This window comes from Macrotis lagotis, chromosome 3 (genome assembly GCF_037893015.1).
Source record: "Macrotis lagotis isolate mMagLag1 chromosome 3, bilby.v1.9.chrom.fasta, whole genome shotgun sequence".
Taxonomy (NCBI): domain Eukaryota; kingdom Metazoa; phylum Chordata; class Mammalia; order Peramelemorphia; family Peramelidae; genus Macrotis; species Macrotis lagotis.
In genome coordinates, this window is record NC_133660.1 from 175,910,315 (window position 1) to 175,931,168 (window position 20,854).

A 20,854-nucleotide genomic window follows, 5' to 3' on the forward strand; every position below is an offset into this window, starting at 1 on the left:
ATGTAGACATCACAGAAAAATCATACCTGGAAAAAGAGGCTATCTATCAGTACATACTTCAGGTTGCCTTCTTCCCCAGAAAGTCATTGCCTGACCTTATGTTTTTATTTTAAATTAATGCTAAAACCTGAAAAGGTAAAATTTTTAAATTAAGTTACTTTGTACATCAAAGTTGAAACTCCTAAAAACTAGAAAGAGCTATTAAGACTACATTTTCACAGGAATTCCATGAATTTAAAATCAACTGTGAACAAATAGCATCCTTTTGCACTTTTAAACCACCACCTATGTAGCCTATGTACAAAAAGAAGGTATATTTGGAACCGATCTTCTGGGCCTAATTCACCTTAATTATTTAAAGAGGACTGTATTCAATTCCCGTGCTTTATCCCTCAAAAATAAGTGTTCTCTACTTCTCTTGGAAGAGTGTCAATTCCCCATTGCATTTTTAAAAGTCCTATATCAGGTACACACTGACAGCAAAAGTTTGCTTTTTCCATTAAGCAGCAAGGTTCTCTCATCCACTACAGTGTGCTCCATTCTGTAGTGCATAAACAAAACCACTTCCCCTGTAAATGCCAGCTCTTCACAGTTTTTTTTAAAAGAACTTTGCATAGTTTTAAAGTATAGCCAACAACTACATTAACTGCCAGTATGATATGCTTCAAAATCAATCTTATTTTAGACTCAAAGGTTTTTCCTCAAAAAAGCAAAATACCAATGGACTCCCTAGCAAACTCTACTGAAGTTCATCTATTCTTGGAAAATGCATGTGTTTAAGTCAACTTATATTCACAACGATAAGCAGCTTTGGAAGTCAACTCTCAGCAGAATCAGATTCTTTTAAATATTTACATACTGCACTAATTCTTCTGTCACATACTGTTTTCCAGTCATTTGAAAAAAATACAGAAGTGAATGAATACTGTACAACTGACTATTCTGCTAAGTCAGGCACGTTCCACAAAATTTTTAACTTAACAATAATAAAACCTATTTAGTTGGAATGTCAATTTTCTCTAGTAACTATCTACTCCAAACAGATTTGCATTTTGTGATTGTTTTGTAAACTTTGAAAAATACCAAATATCCAAAAAAATGCAATTAGGAAACTACTATACAACCAGGCAGCTCTTTGTTCACCAATCTGCATTTTTTAAAAGTATCCTGGTTCCAGGCTTTTTTTTTAAAGACAGAGGACAAGACAAATTTATCAGTAATTAAATTTTGCAACAAGAAATCAATTTTATATCTGTATAGACATACATACATACATATATATATATATATATGTGTGTGTGTGTGTGTGTATGTGTATATATATATACACATACACACACACACACACACACACACACACATATATATGTAAAATACACAACAGAAACAAACCATGAAGGAAGAGAAAAGACAGACTATTGCAGTATTTAAAAGGTGTAAGATAAATTAAATTGTAGGCATGAGGACTTCCTTATGGAAAAACTCCTCAGTCCCAAGCATGATCACACTCTCAGACTCCCTGTACAGCCTTGAACTATGTAGTATATGACATGTACTTACTGAATGGGGTCGGTCCATTTGAGGCTAAAGCATCTAATCAAAGGCAAGATTCATCTGTCTTCAAAAATGAAGGCATTGTAATCCTTGTTCTTTAACAATCGCCCAGTTCTCTCTTTCATTTCTTTGATAAAAATTGACAATATTTATACCCTGGCAATACTTAGAAATAGTGAACTGGGCTATGTATTTTATTTGAGAAAAAAATAGAATGTTCACCACATAATCCTATGATCAAAGTTGTGTCACAAAAAAAAAAAAGCAAAATGAGATTTTACCAAGAGGAAATGAGGGTAGAAAACATTCATAATTCCATTCTATTCTGATACCTCAAATTACAAACTAAAAGTCCTTAACTATTAAAAATAAAGCAAAAAAAATCATTTCCTTTGGCATCATTAGAAAATAATTGGGATACAAAAGTAAAAGATAATTTCATGCTTAAAGAAACAGTACAGAAAAAAGAGACATGTTTAAAGTATGATAAACTGAAAGAGTTTACTGTTGATAGGAAAATTCTAAAAGATTTTAGAAGAACTAGGTTCCCTTTAATTTCTTATTCTAACCTTTGAATATATTTAATAATGGTTCTTATTGCTTCCAGTATCAAGAATAAAAAAAGTCAAATATGAAGTAATACCAAAGGTATGGTTCAAAAACAATTATGTCTACATCTTTTAAAATTTTTTGTGGTTTAGATAAATAATCTGTTGGAGAATGGAACCTTTTTATATCATATAACATAAACTAATCAAGACTGCCAAACTTTTACTTTCTTTATCTGACCTAAAAATTTCACACAATAGTTATATTAGAAATATAAGCCTGATTGCATAAAGTTAGTTCAACATTCAATAAATGGTCACACTGTATCTGAATTTGTAAAACTAATAATTTTCAAACTTTTGAATTCAGGATGAAATGTCATTTTAATACGAATAGAAAGTCTGACTGTATATACACAAGAAATTAAGATTTTCAATTCTTGTATTATCAGAAACATCATAAAGAAAGCTAGGTTTATAACACACTTCTATTTTGTTCTATGTGCATTTGAAGTATGTACAGGAAAACATTAACACAGCTTCCATGTGTCAACATGGGGAAAATGTAAGCGAAAGTGAAATTTTAAGTACCTGATAAGCAATCCCTACAATAAAGCCCCAAATAATAGAAAACAGTTGCAAACTGCTGATTGCATCAAAGCAAGTACTCAAAGAAAATCTTCAACTGCTAAGACAGTTTTTAAAAAGAGTGTCCAAACAGCGAAAATTAAGTTATGTTCTTCCCAAAATTACAGGGAAACCACAACATTAAGAATGTACTGGTCTTAGAAGAAATAAAATCAGTAGCCCCATTTTTGCACCACCTCTAATACATGAAAGTTCCAAGACTGTATTTTAAGTATAATGACAAAATATTCCAAATTTTTCATCTGAAAATGGAACATAAACTACTATAAATGGCACGTTCTCAACTAGAAACAAGAGAAAAATAAATTTACCAACAGAATTTAGATATGTAAAAATGAAGAGAAAGTACGTGTGGTGTCCCAATCCAATGAAAGGGTTGGAAAAGGTTCTGAATAGGTCACCATTTTCAACTTTGGGTAAATCTTTAATTTTCTAAGCACACAAATATTTAAAATGGTGCTCTCTTCAGCTACCAGGTTCTAAGAGGTCTAGCAAAGTACACGCATGCAAGTAAATTCACAGGCACAGAAGATCAATGTTAAAAACATTAAGGTAGCTGTGATGAATGATAGCAACAATTTGGATGGCCTTAAACACGTTCAAAATATTAATTAAATAATTATTCAACAAAATCCTGAAGCAAACTCTTGCTAGTCTTGGTCACACTGCTAAATGCTAAAGTAGCACATTTTGCTTTTCCATAGTCTTAGCTGAGCTTAAAGAATTTTTACACTATTTAGTAAGAAAAAAAATTAAAGTATTTCCCCTCTTTAAATTTACACAGACGTTTAATTAGCTTTATTTACAGAGCAGGGTTTTTTTTTTCAGTCTTCAATCATGCCTAGATAATAATTAGGCAAGAATGCCAGTTTTAAAAGAATCTATGCAGAATTCTAAAAATAACAGATGGTGATGCTCCTCAAGAAGGGGGCAAACTGGACTGGACTACAGCAGCAGCTTTCTCTCTATGCCTCAGTTACTCAGGAGCAATTCTGTTGCAGTTTCTACGTCCCATGATTTTGAAGACAAGGCCACTATTACTGCATTCTGAAGAGAAAAGAAATGAGGAAAAATCAAATACCAAAGAAACTTTAAAAAACACTTTCACAGTTACTGTTTTTGAATTAGAAATCTTATGTAAATTTCTTTTCTAAAATGTATTTATTTAGTACAACTGTATTATAAGTAGATACAACATAAATCTTTTAAAGCAAAGAACTGATTTGGTTGATAGGATTTTGATTTTTACTAAAATACAAAGAAAAATTGTTAGCAAATGTCAACAAAAATGATTGACAGAAACACTAAAGATCACCTCAGGATCCTTTCTAATTTCTCTCTATGCCACCAAGAAGTAATAAAAAAATCAAACATTAGCACACACATGATATTACTTACCCTATCAAAGCCCATAGCACATAGGTTTTCTATTTTTTTGGTGTATTCTGGACTAGAAACTGGTGCTCCAGCATACACATGTGCCCAAAGTCGAGCTGTCTGTTTGAACATTTCTGGATTTTGTTTGTACTATATAAAAACAAAATGAAACAACATTTGGTCGAAATAAAACTATCCAATACTAATTAATAACAAGTATTTCAGGTGCTAACACTTAAAAAGTAAGGAACACACTCAAAATGCTCCATGTTCCAGCAGATAGATCAGCATGTTAAGATTCCAAACTCATTAACTTTAAGACTCTGGGGAAGACTTTTTTTTACTTCTCTTGTAGTTGTTTCCTCATCTAAAAAATGTGGATAATAATGATTTCAAATACCTATCTGATATCAAAATCTGCTTTGAAAATAATTAAACACTACATAAATGTGTTCTTATTGTTCTTATTGTTCTTCTTATTATTATTATTTCATCATGGTTCTCTCTCCTCTTCCAGAGAGTATAATCTCTCAGTCTTCCATCCTGTGTGATTCAATTATAACTTTAATAAAGCCTTAACTAGTATTCAAATGCACTTGAGTAAATCGCAAATTATTTTTTTTAATCCTAAAAGGTACCAAGGAATCTACAACTTTGCCCCTTTGTTAAATAAATTACCACCAGCCCAACCTTTTTTTCTAAATCATATAGTTTCAATAAAATCTTTTCTACACTTAAGAGGAAGATCTTTATTAACGGGGTCACAAATACACATTAAGAATCTTTCAATCTCAAAAAAAAAAGAATCTTTCCAGTCTACTTTAATGTTTATAATTTTTATTTTTCTATGATAAGCAATTTTCATCATTACTTTTCATGACCCCAAACTTAAGAATAAATAATGGAAAAATCTGTACCACTGATTATCAAATTACTGCACAGTAATATTTACAAAGGAAAAAATCATTTAAGGGGGAAATTCAGCTGGTGACAGTTAAATGCTGGCAAACTAAAAAATTGGTACCTAAAAGCTAAAATAATAAAACTTTTAAATCAGACTTTTTTTCTAGTACCATTAACATGGAAAAAAAAAAAGAAATGCTAACATTCCAAACAAACTTTTTTTTTATTAAGTAATGAGTATTTATTGTGATTGTTTTCAACAAAAGTTACAGTTCAAATTTCAACAGGAACATTATATACATGTAATTTGCTTAAAGGAAATTAGCAATGTTTTAGCAAATATTTAGGAATAAGTACATTAGGTAATTTTTTTATCATTTAAAAATAGAGACAAATGCCCTCCTGCATTGTAATATGAAAAAAATGGTTTCTGAAAAGAAAATATCAATTCAATTCAGCAAATTTTAATTCAGGATCAGTAGATATTAGTCACTATTAGGTGCTTCGGCTACAAAGGTAAATAAATATGAAGCAGTTCCTGCCTTCATGGAGGTTTAATTCACACGCATTAATAGGCCTTTACAAAACTAATATAAGAGATTTTTAAGAAGGAGGGAGTGCATTCTAGTAAAGGAGTCACCCAATACAGTACAAAGGCTTAGAGACCAAAAATGGAGTTTTATGCGTGAAGAGCAAGTTAGGATTAAAACAAAAATTTCAAGAAGAGAAGTGATATATAACATAGGTTGTGAAGGGTTTTAAAACATTGAGAAGTTTGCATGGAATCCTGAAGGCAAAAGGGAATCGCTGAAGTGAACTGAGTAGATAATTACTTTAGTAAATGGATGATGGATAAGGTCTAATATGTGAAGAGATCGAGGCAGATACAAACTGGAAAACTAGTCTAATCATGATGAAGACCTAAATTAGGGTATGGACTATGTGAGTAGAGAAAAGGAAGTTATGAGAGAGATGTAAAGAATAAAATGACAAAATCTGGTATGCAAATAAAATACCCTTTAGCTCTTCATCAAGATTTTAATTAATGAAAAATAAATGTATTTTATTATTAATTCATTACAAAATTAAAATCCCCTTGGGGGGAACTCAGCTAGAGTGGTGTAGATCTCAAAAACAATCTCAAGAAAACTGCAACTGATACTGATAAGGAAAGAAGATATCATCTAAAGAGAACTATGTGTGGACACAAGGAATCCATCACCAACTCCAAAATTTTCAGAGACATGAAAGACTAAGAATAACAAACAGTAAGTTTTAAAAATCACAAAATCCGTAAGATATCAACAATAGGGCAGCTAGGTGGCACAGTGGATAGAGCACTGGCCTTGGAGTCAGGAGTACCTGAGTTCAATTCCAGCCTCAGACACTTAATAATTACCTAGCTGTGTGGCCTTGGGCAAGCCATTTAACCCTATTTGCCTTGCAAAAAACAAACAAAAAAAAACCTAAAAAAAGATATCAGTAATAACAAAACACAAAAAAACAAAATTAGGCAAGGAATAAATGCTAATGACAACAAAAACAGCTGTTTAAAGCTATGGAAGGATCAATAGAAATATGACTAGATTAGAATGCTATTCCACATTACTATTATATCAGAGTTGAAAGAACTAGTTCAATTTTTCTAATGTTATCTATGCTAGAGAAAAAATATTTTGGAGAACTAAGCACAAAACAAACTAGTTAATAAAAAATAGGAGTGGGAGGAGAGAAAGTAGTAGAAAATACAGAAAAGATGGTAAGAGAATATGAAACCAGTCAGTTTAAATTATCAAGTCCATTTGAACCATCTACGAGAGAACTGAAGTAATCTGGACATGTGCTTATTTAGTTGTTGACAATGACAAAAGGGATGTCTTAGGGATCTAGCTAAAATTTTTTATTTTTAAATTTTTTGAATTAATTAAAAGGAGATTGTTTATTTTTTTAGCAGAGAATAGTATGAGGGATTTCAAAAAAAATTAAGGTGCCATCTATGAATATTGGGAAATATAAACACTGAACAACATAAATTTTTATACTATGTGGAGGAATTAGGAGTTCCAAGGAACAATAAGAAATGGATGCTCAAGTATCACCAGAAAATTTAAATATAAAGGAGAGAGGCAGGAAATTTAGAAGGGATTATGAATAAAGAGAATATTTATATTATTACATAGAATTTAACACATGCTTTTTTGAAAGAATATCTATGAATAATACATCTTTATGGTTTCATATCCAAGTCTCTTTTTCTATTAATTTTATGTAGAAATAGTTGTGGTTGCATGTTTAAAGATAATAATAATAAAAGATGATTGGGGGGTTTCTAAAAATCTTGCTATAAACATTTTTTTTTAAATGTAGGTAGGGCGGCTAGGTGGCGCAGTGGATAAAGCACAGGCCCTGGAGTCAGGAGGTTCAAATCTAGTCTCAGACACTTAATAATGACCCAGCTGTGTGGCCTTGGGCAAGCCACTTAACCCCATTTGCCTTGCCAAAATCAAAATAAATAAATGAATGAATGAATGAATAAATGAATGAATAAAGTGTAGGTATATGAGCGTCAAGTTTATCTACTTAGTTCACACAGATCAACTTATCTCCCTCCTTCTGGGTCATGCAGCTATTAATAACAATAGCAGATAGCATGCATATGACCATTTCAAGTTTGCAAAGAACTTTAAAAATATCCCATTTATACTAACAACTCTGAGAATGAAGTGAAATTACAATCCCCATTAACAGATGAAGAAAATGGGGAAGTCAAAGGTTAAGTAACTTGGCCAATAGTCAACACAGCTAATAGTATCAGAGGCAGTAGCAAATACTAGCCTTAGTAGGTTACTAAGAGCTCAACAAATTCAAAAAACAAAGAAAAAGAAAATTAGAAGAAAATCAAGAGGTAAATACTATTTCAAGGAGACCAAGAAAAAGGAGTTGCAATATGAAAAGAGGTGTCAATTGGGTGATATCACTGATAAAGGATATAGTTTTTTGGGGTTTGGTTTTTTTTAGGTTTTTGCAAGGCAAATGGAGTTAAGTGGCTTGCCCAAGGCCACACAGCTGGGTCATTATTAAGTGTCTGAGACGGATATGAACCCAGGTACTCCTGACTCCAGGGCCGGTGCTTTATCCACTGCGACACCTAACCACCCCTAGGATATAGTTTTAAAAAGGCAGCCTCATTAGGGAACAAATCTTTTGATAAATTAAGTGTTAAGCCCATTTGAAGATGAGTAATAAAGGTGGCTAAGGAAAAATAATAAGACAGTGGTTTGTTTCTGAAGGAAGAAGAGAAATCAACAAGTCAAAAAAAAGAGAGCAGGACAGGATCAGGTAGTTAAAATACAGGGAAAAAGGAAAGGATTGTCTGGAAGAGAGTAGAAAGATCATGAGATGGCTATGGAGCTCAAATGGAAATATGTTTGTATATTGGGATATAAATCAAGTTGTCCATAAATTTTTGCTTTGGAAAAAATAGTAATACACACACACACACATATATATATATATATATATATATATATATATATATATATATATATATATATATATATATATATATACACACACATATATATGTATGTATGTATATATATAGTAATATATAGTTATACATATTACTATTTTTCCACATTATTCCATATTTTCCATATTATTCCATACTATTTTTTGCATATATATATATATATATGCGCAAAAAAACCCACAATAGGCTTTTTTAACAAGACAATGGGGTTAAGTAGCAACAAAGAGGTTTTAACAACTACTTCTGAACCAAACAAAAATAAGTAAATGGATGTAGGGTTAAAAAAAATTTTAAATTTGTGGATATGGAATACATCTAAAAACCTATATATTAAATGTACATGAAGGCAGACTTCTATCATCATAGTGTTTTACACTTTTCAAAGAGAAATGCTATTTATATTTGATTATAAGGCAGAAGAGAAAAAAGTATAATGCCTTAGTTATGTATTCTCTAATGCTATAATACAATAATGCTCAATAAATGGGGGGGAGAGGGTAAAATAAAGGGTGATGCAATAAAACTTACCCAAGATCACTAATCTAAAAAGTAGGTAAGTCCAAGAGACTCATCTTTGTGAATGCAAATCTAGCTAATGTGATCATGGGTTAAGTCACTTAACTCAGCCCCAGTTTCTTTATAAAATGATCTAAAGATCATCTTAATCAACTATTTAAAAAGGGGAACAGATAGATGGCATGGTGGATGAAATACCAGGCCTGACGTCAGAAAGACTTTTCAAATATGCACTCAGACACTAAATTCTTAGTTGTGTGACCTTGGGCAAATCACTTAACCCCATTGTCTTGCCCACTGCATAATAACCAAGGTAGGTCACAGGAAAAAGGGAAAGTTAATTGAGAAGGAGAGGGAGAATATAAAAACAAAAAATATGATCGTAAAGACCTAACAATCCTCAACAAGGTTACTGGGAAATGATAATCATACTACTTACTAAAGAGTAATACAATGGGATCATATGTAATTGAGTTCTAATCTGTTGGGGCACAAACTTAAGTGCTATAGATCTAACTACATTATTCTGCTTCAAAATCTCCTGTGGTTCCTCACTATTTAGAATTTTAATTTGAAATTTAAGGTTATTGGGGTGGCTAGGTGGCGTAGTGGATAAAACACCGGCCTTGGAGTCAGGAGTACCTGGGTTCAAATCCGGCCTCAGACACTTAATAACTACCTAGCTGTGTGGCCTTGGGCAAGCCACTTAACCCCATCTGCCTTGCCAAAAAAAAAAAAAAAAAAAAAAAGAAATTTAAGGTTATACACAATCTGGAACTACCCAATTTTTTGAGCTTTATCTCCTAGTACTATCCTTTTATGAACTCAAAATTCTAGCCAAATTTATGTATTTTTCTGTGCTCAGAATCTTTCAGGTTCCCTTGTCACCTCCATGTTTGTTTTTTTATTAAGTTATTATGCCCTATTTTGCAAAGTGGGTGTACTCTACTTTTTTAAATTTCCTGTCAGTTCCTTCTCAAGGCCTTTCCTTGATCCTCTTGCTTGGTAATGACTTTCCCTACAACTCAATCCAAAGTGAAATTTCCAGGAAGTATCTTAAATGCAGAAAGTAAAAAACTCATTATTTTCCATCTTTGCTCTCTCACAAATTTCTCTATTTCTGCCAAAGCCATCACCATCCTTCCAAGTTTTCAAGTTCATAACCTCATTGACACCTTTATTTAAACAGTTTCTGTCAATAGACTGACCATTCTCCAAGTAACATCAGCATTAAAAAAAAATCAAACTATTGAGTCAAACTTTACCTTTTTCCTCACTTATTCCCAAACTTTCAATCATCAAGCTATATTCACTCTTCTGTCCAAATGTCTCTCAGCCTATTTCATTTTCCAAGCAATATCCGAATTCCAGGTCCCCATTATATATATCAAAACCCTTGTGATTTTCCTTAATCCTCCTTCCTCTTACTCTGTCAATACTGCTACCAGATTTAATCAATAATTAATGCTACTCACATCCTACTTCTAGAAACTTCTACTCTACTTCTCTGTTCAAAGGTCTATACAATACATCTCTACTACTATACTAAATTTATATTATTTGAGGCTAATTTATAACCATGTGATTTTGCTACTCTCTATAAATGCTTTCTTCCCACTACTGATCAGAACATAATCTCTGTTCTAATCGGGCAGATATTATTCAGTCTCTAAAGACAATGTCCACTTTCCTAACACCCTCTCCCCCCCAGTTTTTGCTATTACAAATTATCTCCTCTTTCTTACTTATAAAATTGTATATGTAAGAACAATCTACATTTACATAGTGTTTTACGGTCTACATGATTTTTTTTTCTCACAATGACTCTCTGAGACATAAGAGTACAAACACCATTACAATTTCTGTTTTGGGGCGGCTAGGTGGCACAGTGGATAGAGCACCAGTCCTGGAGTCAGGAGTACCTGAGTTCAAATCTGGCCTCAGACACTTAATAATTACCTAGCTGCGTGGCCTTGGGCAAGCCACTTAACCCCACTGCCTTACAAAAAAAACAAAAACAAACAAAAAAAAACAATTTCTGTTCTGACACTTCAGTCCTGTTCGACTCTTTGTGACCTCATTTAGAGTTTTCTTGGCAAAGATTCAGGAGGAAAAACCCCAGGAGGGGTTTTTCATTTCCCTCTCCAGTTCATTTCACAGATGAGGAACCAAGGCAAAGGTTAGATGTCTGGCCCAGAGTTACACAGTAAGAGTTTGAAGCCAGTTTTCAAATCAGGAAGATGAGGAATCTTGACTCTAGGTCCAGCACTCCATCTACTGTGCCACCAAGCCACCCCCATTCAAATTTTACTCAAGAAAAATTAAGCTCAAAAATGCCTGAGCGAACTGAACAAGGTCAAAGAATAAATTTCTGTGCCAAGATTCAAATACAAGACTTTACTATCCTTAACAGTGTACATATTAGACCATGATAAGCACAAGTACAGGTAGCAATTAGAATTTGAAAGATCTTAAAAAAAAAAATGAAAGTTCCAAGAACAAATCAATAGAGAATGACAACTGATAAGGAATCTAACATACCAAAGTAGCAAATCTATGAATCTGAAACTATTGTGCAGAATAAAAAGATGCAGCAATGACCAAGGCAATTCTGAAGATATTTTGTTAATGCAGTTATTAATAAGCAATAACAATATTTTGAAGTGTGCGAATTATTTCATTTTTGTCTTTGTGTATTTAAAAAAGGGCCTCAATATCAAACAGGTATTTAATAAATGTTTAGTATATTTTAATTAATATATTAAAAATATGTATTTTATAATCTCTACCCTTGATATTTGATTTATTTATTATATTTATGATTCATATTTCAATATTTAATTTTTAAAAGAAAATACACAAAAGATAGTTCATTGTGTTAAAGAAGTATACTTGATTGTCTTAATCTTCAAAAAATTTACAAATGAAATTATGAAAAAAAAACTTTGAATATAACACATGGAAGCCTTATTAAACTCTACTCAATAGAGTATAATTTGTTTAAGGTACATGTTTTTCTTCCTTATTCCTGGCTTTGGTTAGTAAATTACCAAAAACATTTAAATACTTCACAACTGTTCACATAAAATTATTCCTCTGAAATAAAAATGAATAAAAATCGTCAATAAACTAATGGTGGAGGTATCTAAATGATGCAATGCCTAGAACATTGGCTTAGAATCAGAACATCTCCTCTTACTGAGTTCAAATCTTGCCTTTTAGCTGTGTGACCTTGGCAAATCATTTAACAATGTCTGCCTGAGTTTTCTCATCTGTAAAATGGGCTAGAAAAGGAAATGACAAAACACTCAAGTACCACTGCCTAGAAAATCCCAAATGGAGTCACTAAGGGTCAGATATAACCAAAACACCTAAAGAATAATAAGAAGTTGATTTTTGCCCTTAAATAAAGGTTCTAAGCATATAATAGCTAAAAATTAACTGCCAATGCCAAAAAAAAAAAAGTTATGCCTTTAAACAAATATCAAATGGAATAAGAGACGTTGGTGAATTGTTAATTTTACATGCAGGATTTAAAAAGCTTAAAAACTTAAACCAAAACAACTTTAAAAATTTTTCAACCAAAGTTAAGGAAGTCAATTAAATTTCCATATTTATATCTGAGATATAACTAAAATAACCTAAAGAATAAATCTACTCCAAAGATAATATCATAGCATTATAACTAACAATCTTAAAAACTTTTAAAGAGAGAAAATTTAATTTTAATTTAAAAAGTAATAAAATGCAAAAGTTTCTTACTCTGTGTTAAAAGCTTCTAATTCCTTACCTGATTTGCTACTACTGCATCTTGTGGATCATCTGGTTCTGCAGCTGCCAATAATGCTTGTAATGAGAGCAATACTGTCCTTAGAGTCATTGCTGCTGCCCTAAAATTCAAGTATAAACATTTTTATTAAAAAGGTCTGTATATTTCAACAAGAAAATAAAACAAATTTTCTGTAAAGACCAATAATAAAATAGTGAAATTAAAGGTACATTTAAATACTCCTTTAACATTTTTTAATGAACCCAAACAAGATAGATCTCAGTTGGGTTTTCACAACTCTCTTATGTAACAAGGGGTTGGTCTAGTATTATACCCATTTAAGAGATGAGAAAACAGAGCTAAGATGTGTAGTGACTTACCTGAGACCTTGTATATGTAGAAAAACCAGAACTAAATCCATAAACTTCTGGCTCTACAATTAGTACCTTTTCCACTATACCAGGACTAAGGAAACATAGTGGCCTGTTTTATATTTCCTTCAAGTGGTGAATAATTTTTCCATGTATAAAGTTAATTGCATTTTAAAATGCAAGAATAATTCTGAGCTCCAAGGTCTTCCCCCCCCCCCAAAAAAAGCTCAAACTACTCTATTATAACATTATATGATTATATCATACTGAAGTAAATTGTTAATTTTTTTAATTTTACATGCTTTTCTACTTAAAGCCTCTTTCATTTCTCAAAAAATTTTAGTCAATATGAAATGATCTTATATTTTACCCAGGTGCCATCAATATGTTGTAAGACAGCAAAATTCTGGAAAGGAAACTGCTCTGAGTTTTCTTTACTGACTTCCTATTCAGTTCTGCAGGCAAAAAGCCAAAACATGAATCGATTAAAAAAAAAAAAAAAAAAAAAACTCCATACTATCCCTTCTGCAATGTTTTTTTTTAAATGGTACCTTAGGAAAATAACCTAAGCTAAATCAAAATCTGAAATATTTCTAAGAAAATCTGAAAGCATTGCATTCTGAAGTAATGGTTAGAGAAAGAAAAAGGCAAAAACAAAAAATAAGGTATCTATACACTCAAAATAACTTTTAGCTGACAGTTTTAAACATTTTGTAAATTAAATCAACACTGGAAATAACATTCTCTACCTACCAAGCAGGAGTTACTGTTAAAGTTCTAAAGAATATTTTAGGCCCTACAATATATATACTTTTTGGAAGGAAGAAAACTGCATGTTTAGCTTTCACAAGGCAAATCAGAAAACCTAAAACACAAAACTAAAATCAATATTGCATAGGTAGATCACAATAAGAAAAGAAATCCCTGTTTCTTTCTAACACAAGAGGATTATATGAATATGAAGCTAATTATTGACAATCAGAATAGAATGGAAGAATAACATCAATTTCATTTATCAGTGTCTCTAGGAACCTGCAAGAACAAAAAAAAAAAAAATGGAGCTTTATATTATACTCTCCCCACAATTTAAATGAAATATTTGTTTGTAGAGGGGAAAACGTAATATGTGCAAAATTGCTTAATTACTTCGACTATGAGTCAAACAATGCAAAATTTGTGAGCAAGGACAAGGAAAACATTTTAATGCATGGACAAAATTCTAAATTACCTTATAGGAATACAAAACAAAAATGTAAAGAGTAAAGTATGCTCTTACATTTTTTTAAGTGTTACTTGCCATAATTAAGATATGGAAAACCATTTATGTGAGAGGAAAGAAGAGAGATGGGGGAAGGAATTTATGGTAAATAAGTAACTCCCCACAAAGTGAAAACCATAAATACCACACTCTTATCAAATCAAAGTGGTATACAACAAAAATGTACATAGTTTATAAGTCAGCACCCCCCCCCGGGTGATAAGATTCTGCAAATATATTTTCATTTGTATAGAATTCCTGAAAAATCTTCCTGCCAATGCAAAGAAAGATGTTCAAGGGTCTACAGCTCTGAGTTTTAGAAAAGTCACCAAGGAGAGAATAAATAACTTGTTTAGATTCTAACCAAACACTACATACTTCTCAAGCAAAATTGAATTCATTCAAATATTTATTACACTAAATAATCTTAATGCTTATGAGTATGTATATACACATATACATATGTACACATTCACACACACACACACACACACACACACACACACACACACACACGAGTATGCCTGGTTTTGAATGCCATCAAGTATCAATTAGTCCATAAAGTTATCATCTTACAGAACAATACATCACTCTCCAATTAATTTAATTAATGTAAATTTCTTATTAATTTATTTAATCTAATTATTTAATTTAATTATTTTAAGAAAAATCGAGCGAATGTAACTCAATTTTGTCAGTTGAGATCTTGATAAGTTCATTTAGTTGGCCTTAAGCTGTCTTAAATTTTTACAAATAAGTGTACAACACATTATAAAAGACACAGAACTAAGTAAAGATTCATGAATTCTAAAATTCTAAAGAATCAATACTGCATTCATTTCCAGTGATTTCTTAAAAAATTAATTTCAAGATTCACAAAAAAATGATGATATAAAAAACACTCCCAATGGGAAAACTTAGGTCAAAAATAAATTATTATTATTATTATTATTAGTTTTTGAAAGGCAGTGGAGTTAAGTGACCTGCCCAAGGTCACATAGTAAGTATATCAAGTGTTGTCTGAGGCCATATTTGAACTTGGATTCTCCTGACTCAGGGTCAGCACTCTATAATCACCATGCCACCTAGCTGCCCCTAGAACTAATAAAAATTATGAATACAAAGAAAGGACCCACAGATTTAAACATACCAAGAGAAAAATACTATTGCATTTAAAAGTTTAAAAGATTTTACTTTATTCCCATTACATGCCATTTGCTTTTGGTTTTTTGGGGGGTTTTTTTTAGGTTTTTGCAAGGCAAATGGGGTTAAGTGGCTTACCCAAGGCCACACGGCTAGGTAGTTATTAAGCATCTGAGACCGGATTTGAACCCAGGTACTCCTGACTTCAGGGCCGGTGCTTTATCCACCGCACCACCTAGCCTCCCTGCCATTTGCTTTTAAAAATTTTCAAGTTCCAACTCCTTCTCTCATTTATCCCCTCCTCTCTGAAAAGGTAAGCGATTTGACATAATTTATGCATGATCAATAATGCAAAACATATTACAGCTGATAGTTTTTTAAATGGTTTCATTGAATGAAACTATCTGAGAAAAAATTTTTGTACCTTATGACCAATTTCACAGCAAACAAGCCTGATGAAACATTTTCATTAAAATCAGGTTACAAAATCTCTCCTACATAAATTAATCTTAAAACAAATTTATAAATTAAAATAGTAAATTATAGTAAACAGTAAATTAAAATATAACCCAGACAGAATATCTTCATCTAGTTCCACAATACTTCTGTTTATTATTAATACTCTCTCCTAATTAAAAGTATATTGCAATAAGAACAATTCTTAGCTCTCAGGCCTTCCCCAAAATAGGAAATCTCAACTAATTCTATGATATGACTGTATATGATTACTCCATGTGTGTGTGTATAAACTGTATGATTACATATATTATGTGTACATATATAATACATATAAAGAACAAACCTTACTATATATATATATATATATATACACACACACATATATATATATATATATATATAGCACAGTTATGAAATTATATTTCATTATCTGTGCACATTATATCTTGACAGTTAATTTTTAGGGTGTTTTTTTAGGGATAGTTAATTTTTAAAAGAAAATATATGAAAAACAGTTCTCTGTATCAAAAAAGGATACTTGATTATTGTCTGTCTTAATCTTCAAAAAATTTATAAATGAAACTGTTATATCATCAAATTCCACATCTACATTTTATTTATTATAAATTCCATCTTCCTGAACTATTATTATATACATGTATAAATATGTATACTATATATATTATAGATACAGATTATAGTGTGCTGATATACATAAATGAGAACATAGGAAATTAAATGACGTAGCTCTTCTCTTCTGGTGATGGCGATTGTAACCTATTTTAGGTTTACGCTAAAGAACACAGTGGGGGGGAGGGCTGAAAATCAGTACAGGGGATTTAAAGAAGGTTTAGCATGAATTCATACACTGTAATGTGAAATAATAAGTACCTATAAGTCACAGCCTCATCTTTCAATGAGTTTTTGGAGAGACATACATGAAAACATTAAAGCACTAAATATTGCATTTTGTGATAAAACGAAGTGTGACAATAGGCCAAAGATGGGCAAGACTGGGAACTATGGAGAAGTTTTCATGAAAGACATATGATCTGCTTTGGCCATAGATGAACTGAACAGTTAAAAGAGGGTGAACAAACTGGAGGAGAGGAATACATAAAAAAATCAATGCAATATAATTCCAGGGTCATGATGACACTAGTTTTAAATATGTGCACATGTTTTGGAGATGGGTGGGATAAATATACAGCAAATAGATTATGGAATGATTTTGAAAGCAAGATAGAGAATACTTTGCACATGACGCAGTCACTAGTTAATAAAGGCAATAAAAACTTAAGGAACCTAATGTGCTTCAAAGAGTATCTCTGAAAATATAGAGGTGTAAGGAATAAAAGCAGTGCTGTGAAATGCCTTATATGAGGTATATCTGACATAATTAGAGAAATTTGTTTTTGTATTGTTCTTTGAGTACATCTTCCAAAGTGCTAATACCTAGACTATTCCTATTCTTAATGCTCTATCATCTTTAGTTTAAGTATGTTGTGAACATGTGCTACATAAAGATTAGAAATGTTGTAGAAATTAAGAAGTTTTAGGATATGAGATATTCATTGAATTTCAGTCAGTTCCATCTCTTCCATATTGTTCATCAATTGCCTCAAATTCAAGAAGAAATAAATGAAATTATCTCTAATACATTCTTTTAAAAACTCCCACACAGCAAATTCTTATCTATTAATGAATGGATTAAGAGAACTTGGAGACTACAATAAATACAAGTTCAAATCCCTGTACTTTAAGGAATTTATATTCCACAGTGGCAGAAATAGGATATTTACAAATCATTCCTAGAACGTGTACTGTTACAAAATTCACAATTATTTCCTAAGGGATACTTATATCTTTTTTCAAGCATCTACTTCTATTTTCCCTACAGCACTTAACACATTAGATAATTTATAAATTGCAGATATACAGCAGATAGTTCACATTGGTTTAATTCTTCCTTGGATTCAGAGTGGGACTCTCATCAAAAAAACAGATGAGTTAAAATTCAATTTGATTTGACCCTTGAGTAGACTGATATTCTCTGTGTAGTCATTTTCACCCTGAATGAGTTCCACGTAAATTGTTGTTATTAATCTTCCTTCTCAAAGAGGACCAAAGAACATCACAAAAACGATGTCCTCTGATTTGTGTGTGAATTCAACTGAGTGAGGAGGAGTAATCAGTCTCCCTTCTCCTCCAGAGGCATCATAGTTCAGTGGCAAGATGACTTGGTGGTCCAGATCACCCACACAACCTAACTAACCTAACTAGTATATAGTATCTCTGGAAATATGTTTAAAATGATTATACATGTATATATCAGATTACTCACTTGTTAAGGGGAGAAGGGAAGGAAGCAAGGAAGAAAGAAAAATATGGAACTCAATCTTACAAAAATAAATGATGAAAACTATCTTTACATGAAATTGGAAAAAATTATAAAAGCAAATACAAATACAAAGACACACAAATATTCTCATTCTTTACTAATTGCTTCAAGAGCTGAACTCAACCCATATATAATTAGTGGTTCTCTATTACCCTTAGAATAAAAAGTTAAGAACTCAGTAGTTTGTATCCTGGAAGTTATCTTACTATTGGTAACCTTGGTTAAATATTTTAATCATCAATGCAGATTTTTTTTTTGTTTTTGCAAGGTAATAGAATTAAATGACTTATCCAAGGTCATACAGCTAAGTAAGTATAAGTGTGTGAGGCCAGATTTGAACTCAGGTCCTCCTGACTTCAGGGCCAGGTGCTCTATCCACTTCAATGCCCAGCTGCCCCCATAATCACAGATTTAGAGCTCAAAGGGACCTTGGGTCATCTAACCCAATACCCTCATTTACAATGGAAATAAACTAAGTCATAGAGAGGTCAAACAGGTAGTGAATGGAGGAGAGATTTGAAGCCAGGTCTTCTAATACCAAATCCAAGTCTATTTCTTTAAATTCATACAAGGTAGGGCGGCTAGGTGGCACAGTGGATAAAGCACTGGCCCTGGAGTCAGGAGTACCTGGGTTCAAATCTGGTCTCAGACACTTAATAACTACCTAGCTGTGTGGCCTTGGGCAAGCCACTTAACACCATTTGCCTTGCAAAATCCTAAAAAAAAAAAAAAAAAAAAAATTCATACAAAGTAAGAAAAAACTACATAAACACATAAAATACAAATTCCTAAATCTGTAAAAATAAGTTCCTCTGTAATAGAACAGCTTGAGTTTTCACTGAAAGGAAGGAAGACAATCAGTGATATATCCATACAGTACTTCTCAAACTGTGTCAAAAAATACCAAGAAAGACATTGGTAGAGCAGAGAGGTGGTTCAGAGAGGTTCTAGAGTCAGGCCTCAAACACTTGACTCTAGCTGTGGGATCCTGGGCAAGTCACTTAGCCTTAAATATTTCAAAAAAAAAAAAAGACACTGTAATACTAAACAAGCAAACCCAGAAAAACCAGGTTACACTTGTGTTGCCATTCAGTTGATGCAAAATCAGAGGTTAATTCAAATAGATATTGATGACCAAAAATTTGGCTTGCCAGTACTTTAAAACTGAATATATTTAAAGTATCAGAAATATCATTTGTTTCTTAATCTATTTCAAGAACTTCATGTTAAATCAGTGCAAAGGAAACACAATGTAATGTAGAGTTCAGGATATGTAATTTAAGATCTACAGACATTTCATGCTTTTTTACTTCTACCTATATGACTCTTGAGTAAGTCACCTAAACTAATAACTGTTTATAACACTTATAATGGCTAACATTTATAAAGCACTTACTAAATGGCGGACACTGTGTCTGTCAAAATTATCACCTTTGATCCTCATAAAAGAGGAGAAAACTGAGGCAAACTGTGATAACTTGTCCAAGTTACACAGCTGTTAAGTGTCTAAGCATGGATTTAAAATACAATTAGCTAGTCTAAATGGCCACAAATGTTGGGGAAACAAGAAGAAGCTCAAATGTATATAAGCTTAATGTAAACAATATATCATTTTTTTAAAAAAATCTAGATAAATGGCCAGATGCATCTTTTTGACCAAAGGTTTGAGGTGAAAACCCACAAAAGGATCTTACATAAAACAAAATGAACTAATTAAAATAAAAGAGTATGCCAACTGGAAGAAAATTCCTCATGTAAACTTGTCTGATGAAAGATCTGATTTCCAATATATCTAAGAAATGGATAAAAAATATATAAAATTAAGTCACACTCATAACAAAGTGCTCATATAAAAAACACTGTCATATTAAATGAAAATAACTATAAGGAAAAATATTCTAGTAAACAATAAGAGGAACACGAATTATAACTCTAAGAATTCATTTAGCAGAAAAATTACAATGATGATTAAAAAATATAAAGAACCAGAATAGTTGAGCTATGGAAAAAGAGTATATTAATACCTTCAAGATAGTACTGAAAAATCCATCTAAAATGTCTGGAAAATACATTGAAATTATCTAAAAGAGGGGAAAAATAAGGCACTAAATTATTCATATCCTTAAAGAATGAGTGATAGCATTTAGCAAGTAAACCAAGAATGTTACAGAATTCTTTGTGGTAGAAAAATAAAATGGAAACACAGTTCATGCCCAAAGATAGGGGAATGGATGAAGAAAATTTAAAATGTACTATTACATTACTGTGCCCTAAGAAAATACAGGGTTCACTACATATCAAAATATTTATAGAAGCACTAAAACCATAGTAGAGGTCTATCAACTGTGGATGACTGACCAAATAAACTTCATTAC

General features: G+C 31.8%; 1 protein-coding gene across 5 annotated transcripts in view; it reads right to left on the reverse strand.

Annotated features, from left to right (window-relative positions):
• Positions 1-3,519: 3,519 nt before the first annotated feature.
• UBE2K (ubiquitin conjugating enzyme E2 K) overlaps positions 3,520-20,854 on the reverse strand; it is a 94,466-nt gene continuing 77,131 nt past the window's right edge. For all 5 annotated transcript variants that reach the window (XM_074229601.1, XM_074229605.1, XM_074229602.1 and 2 more), the window contains 3 exons: positions 12,869-12,968; positions 4,149-4,277; positions 3,520-3,797 (listed from right to left, as the gene is read on the reverse strand). In XM_074229601.1, coding sequence (XP_074085702.1) covers positions 3,723-3,797; positions 4,149-4,277; positions 12,869-12,968 — 304 coding nt within the window. In that variant the 3' untranslated portion in view covers positions 3,520-3,722. The remainder of the gene's footprint in view (positions 3,798-4,148; positions 4,278-12,868; positions 12,969-20,854) is intronic.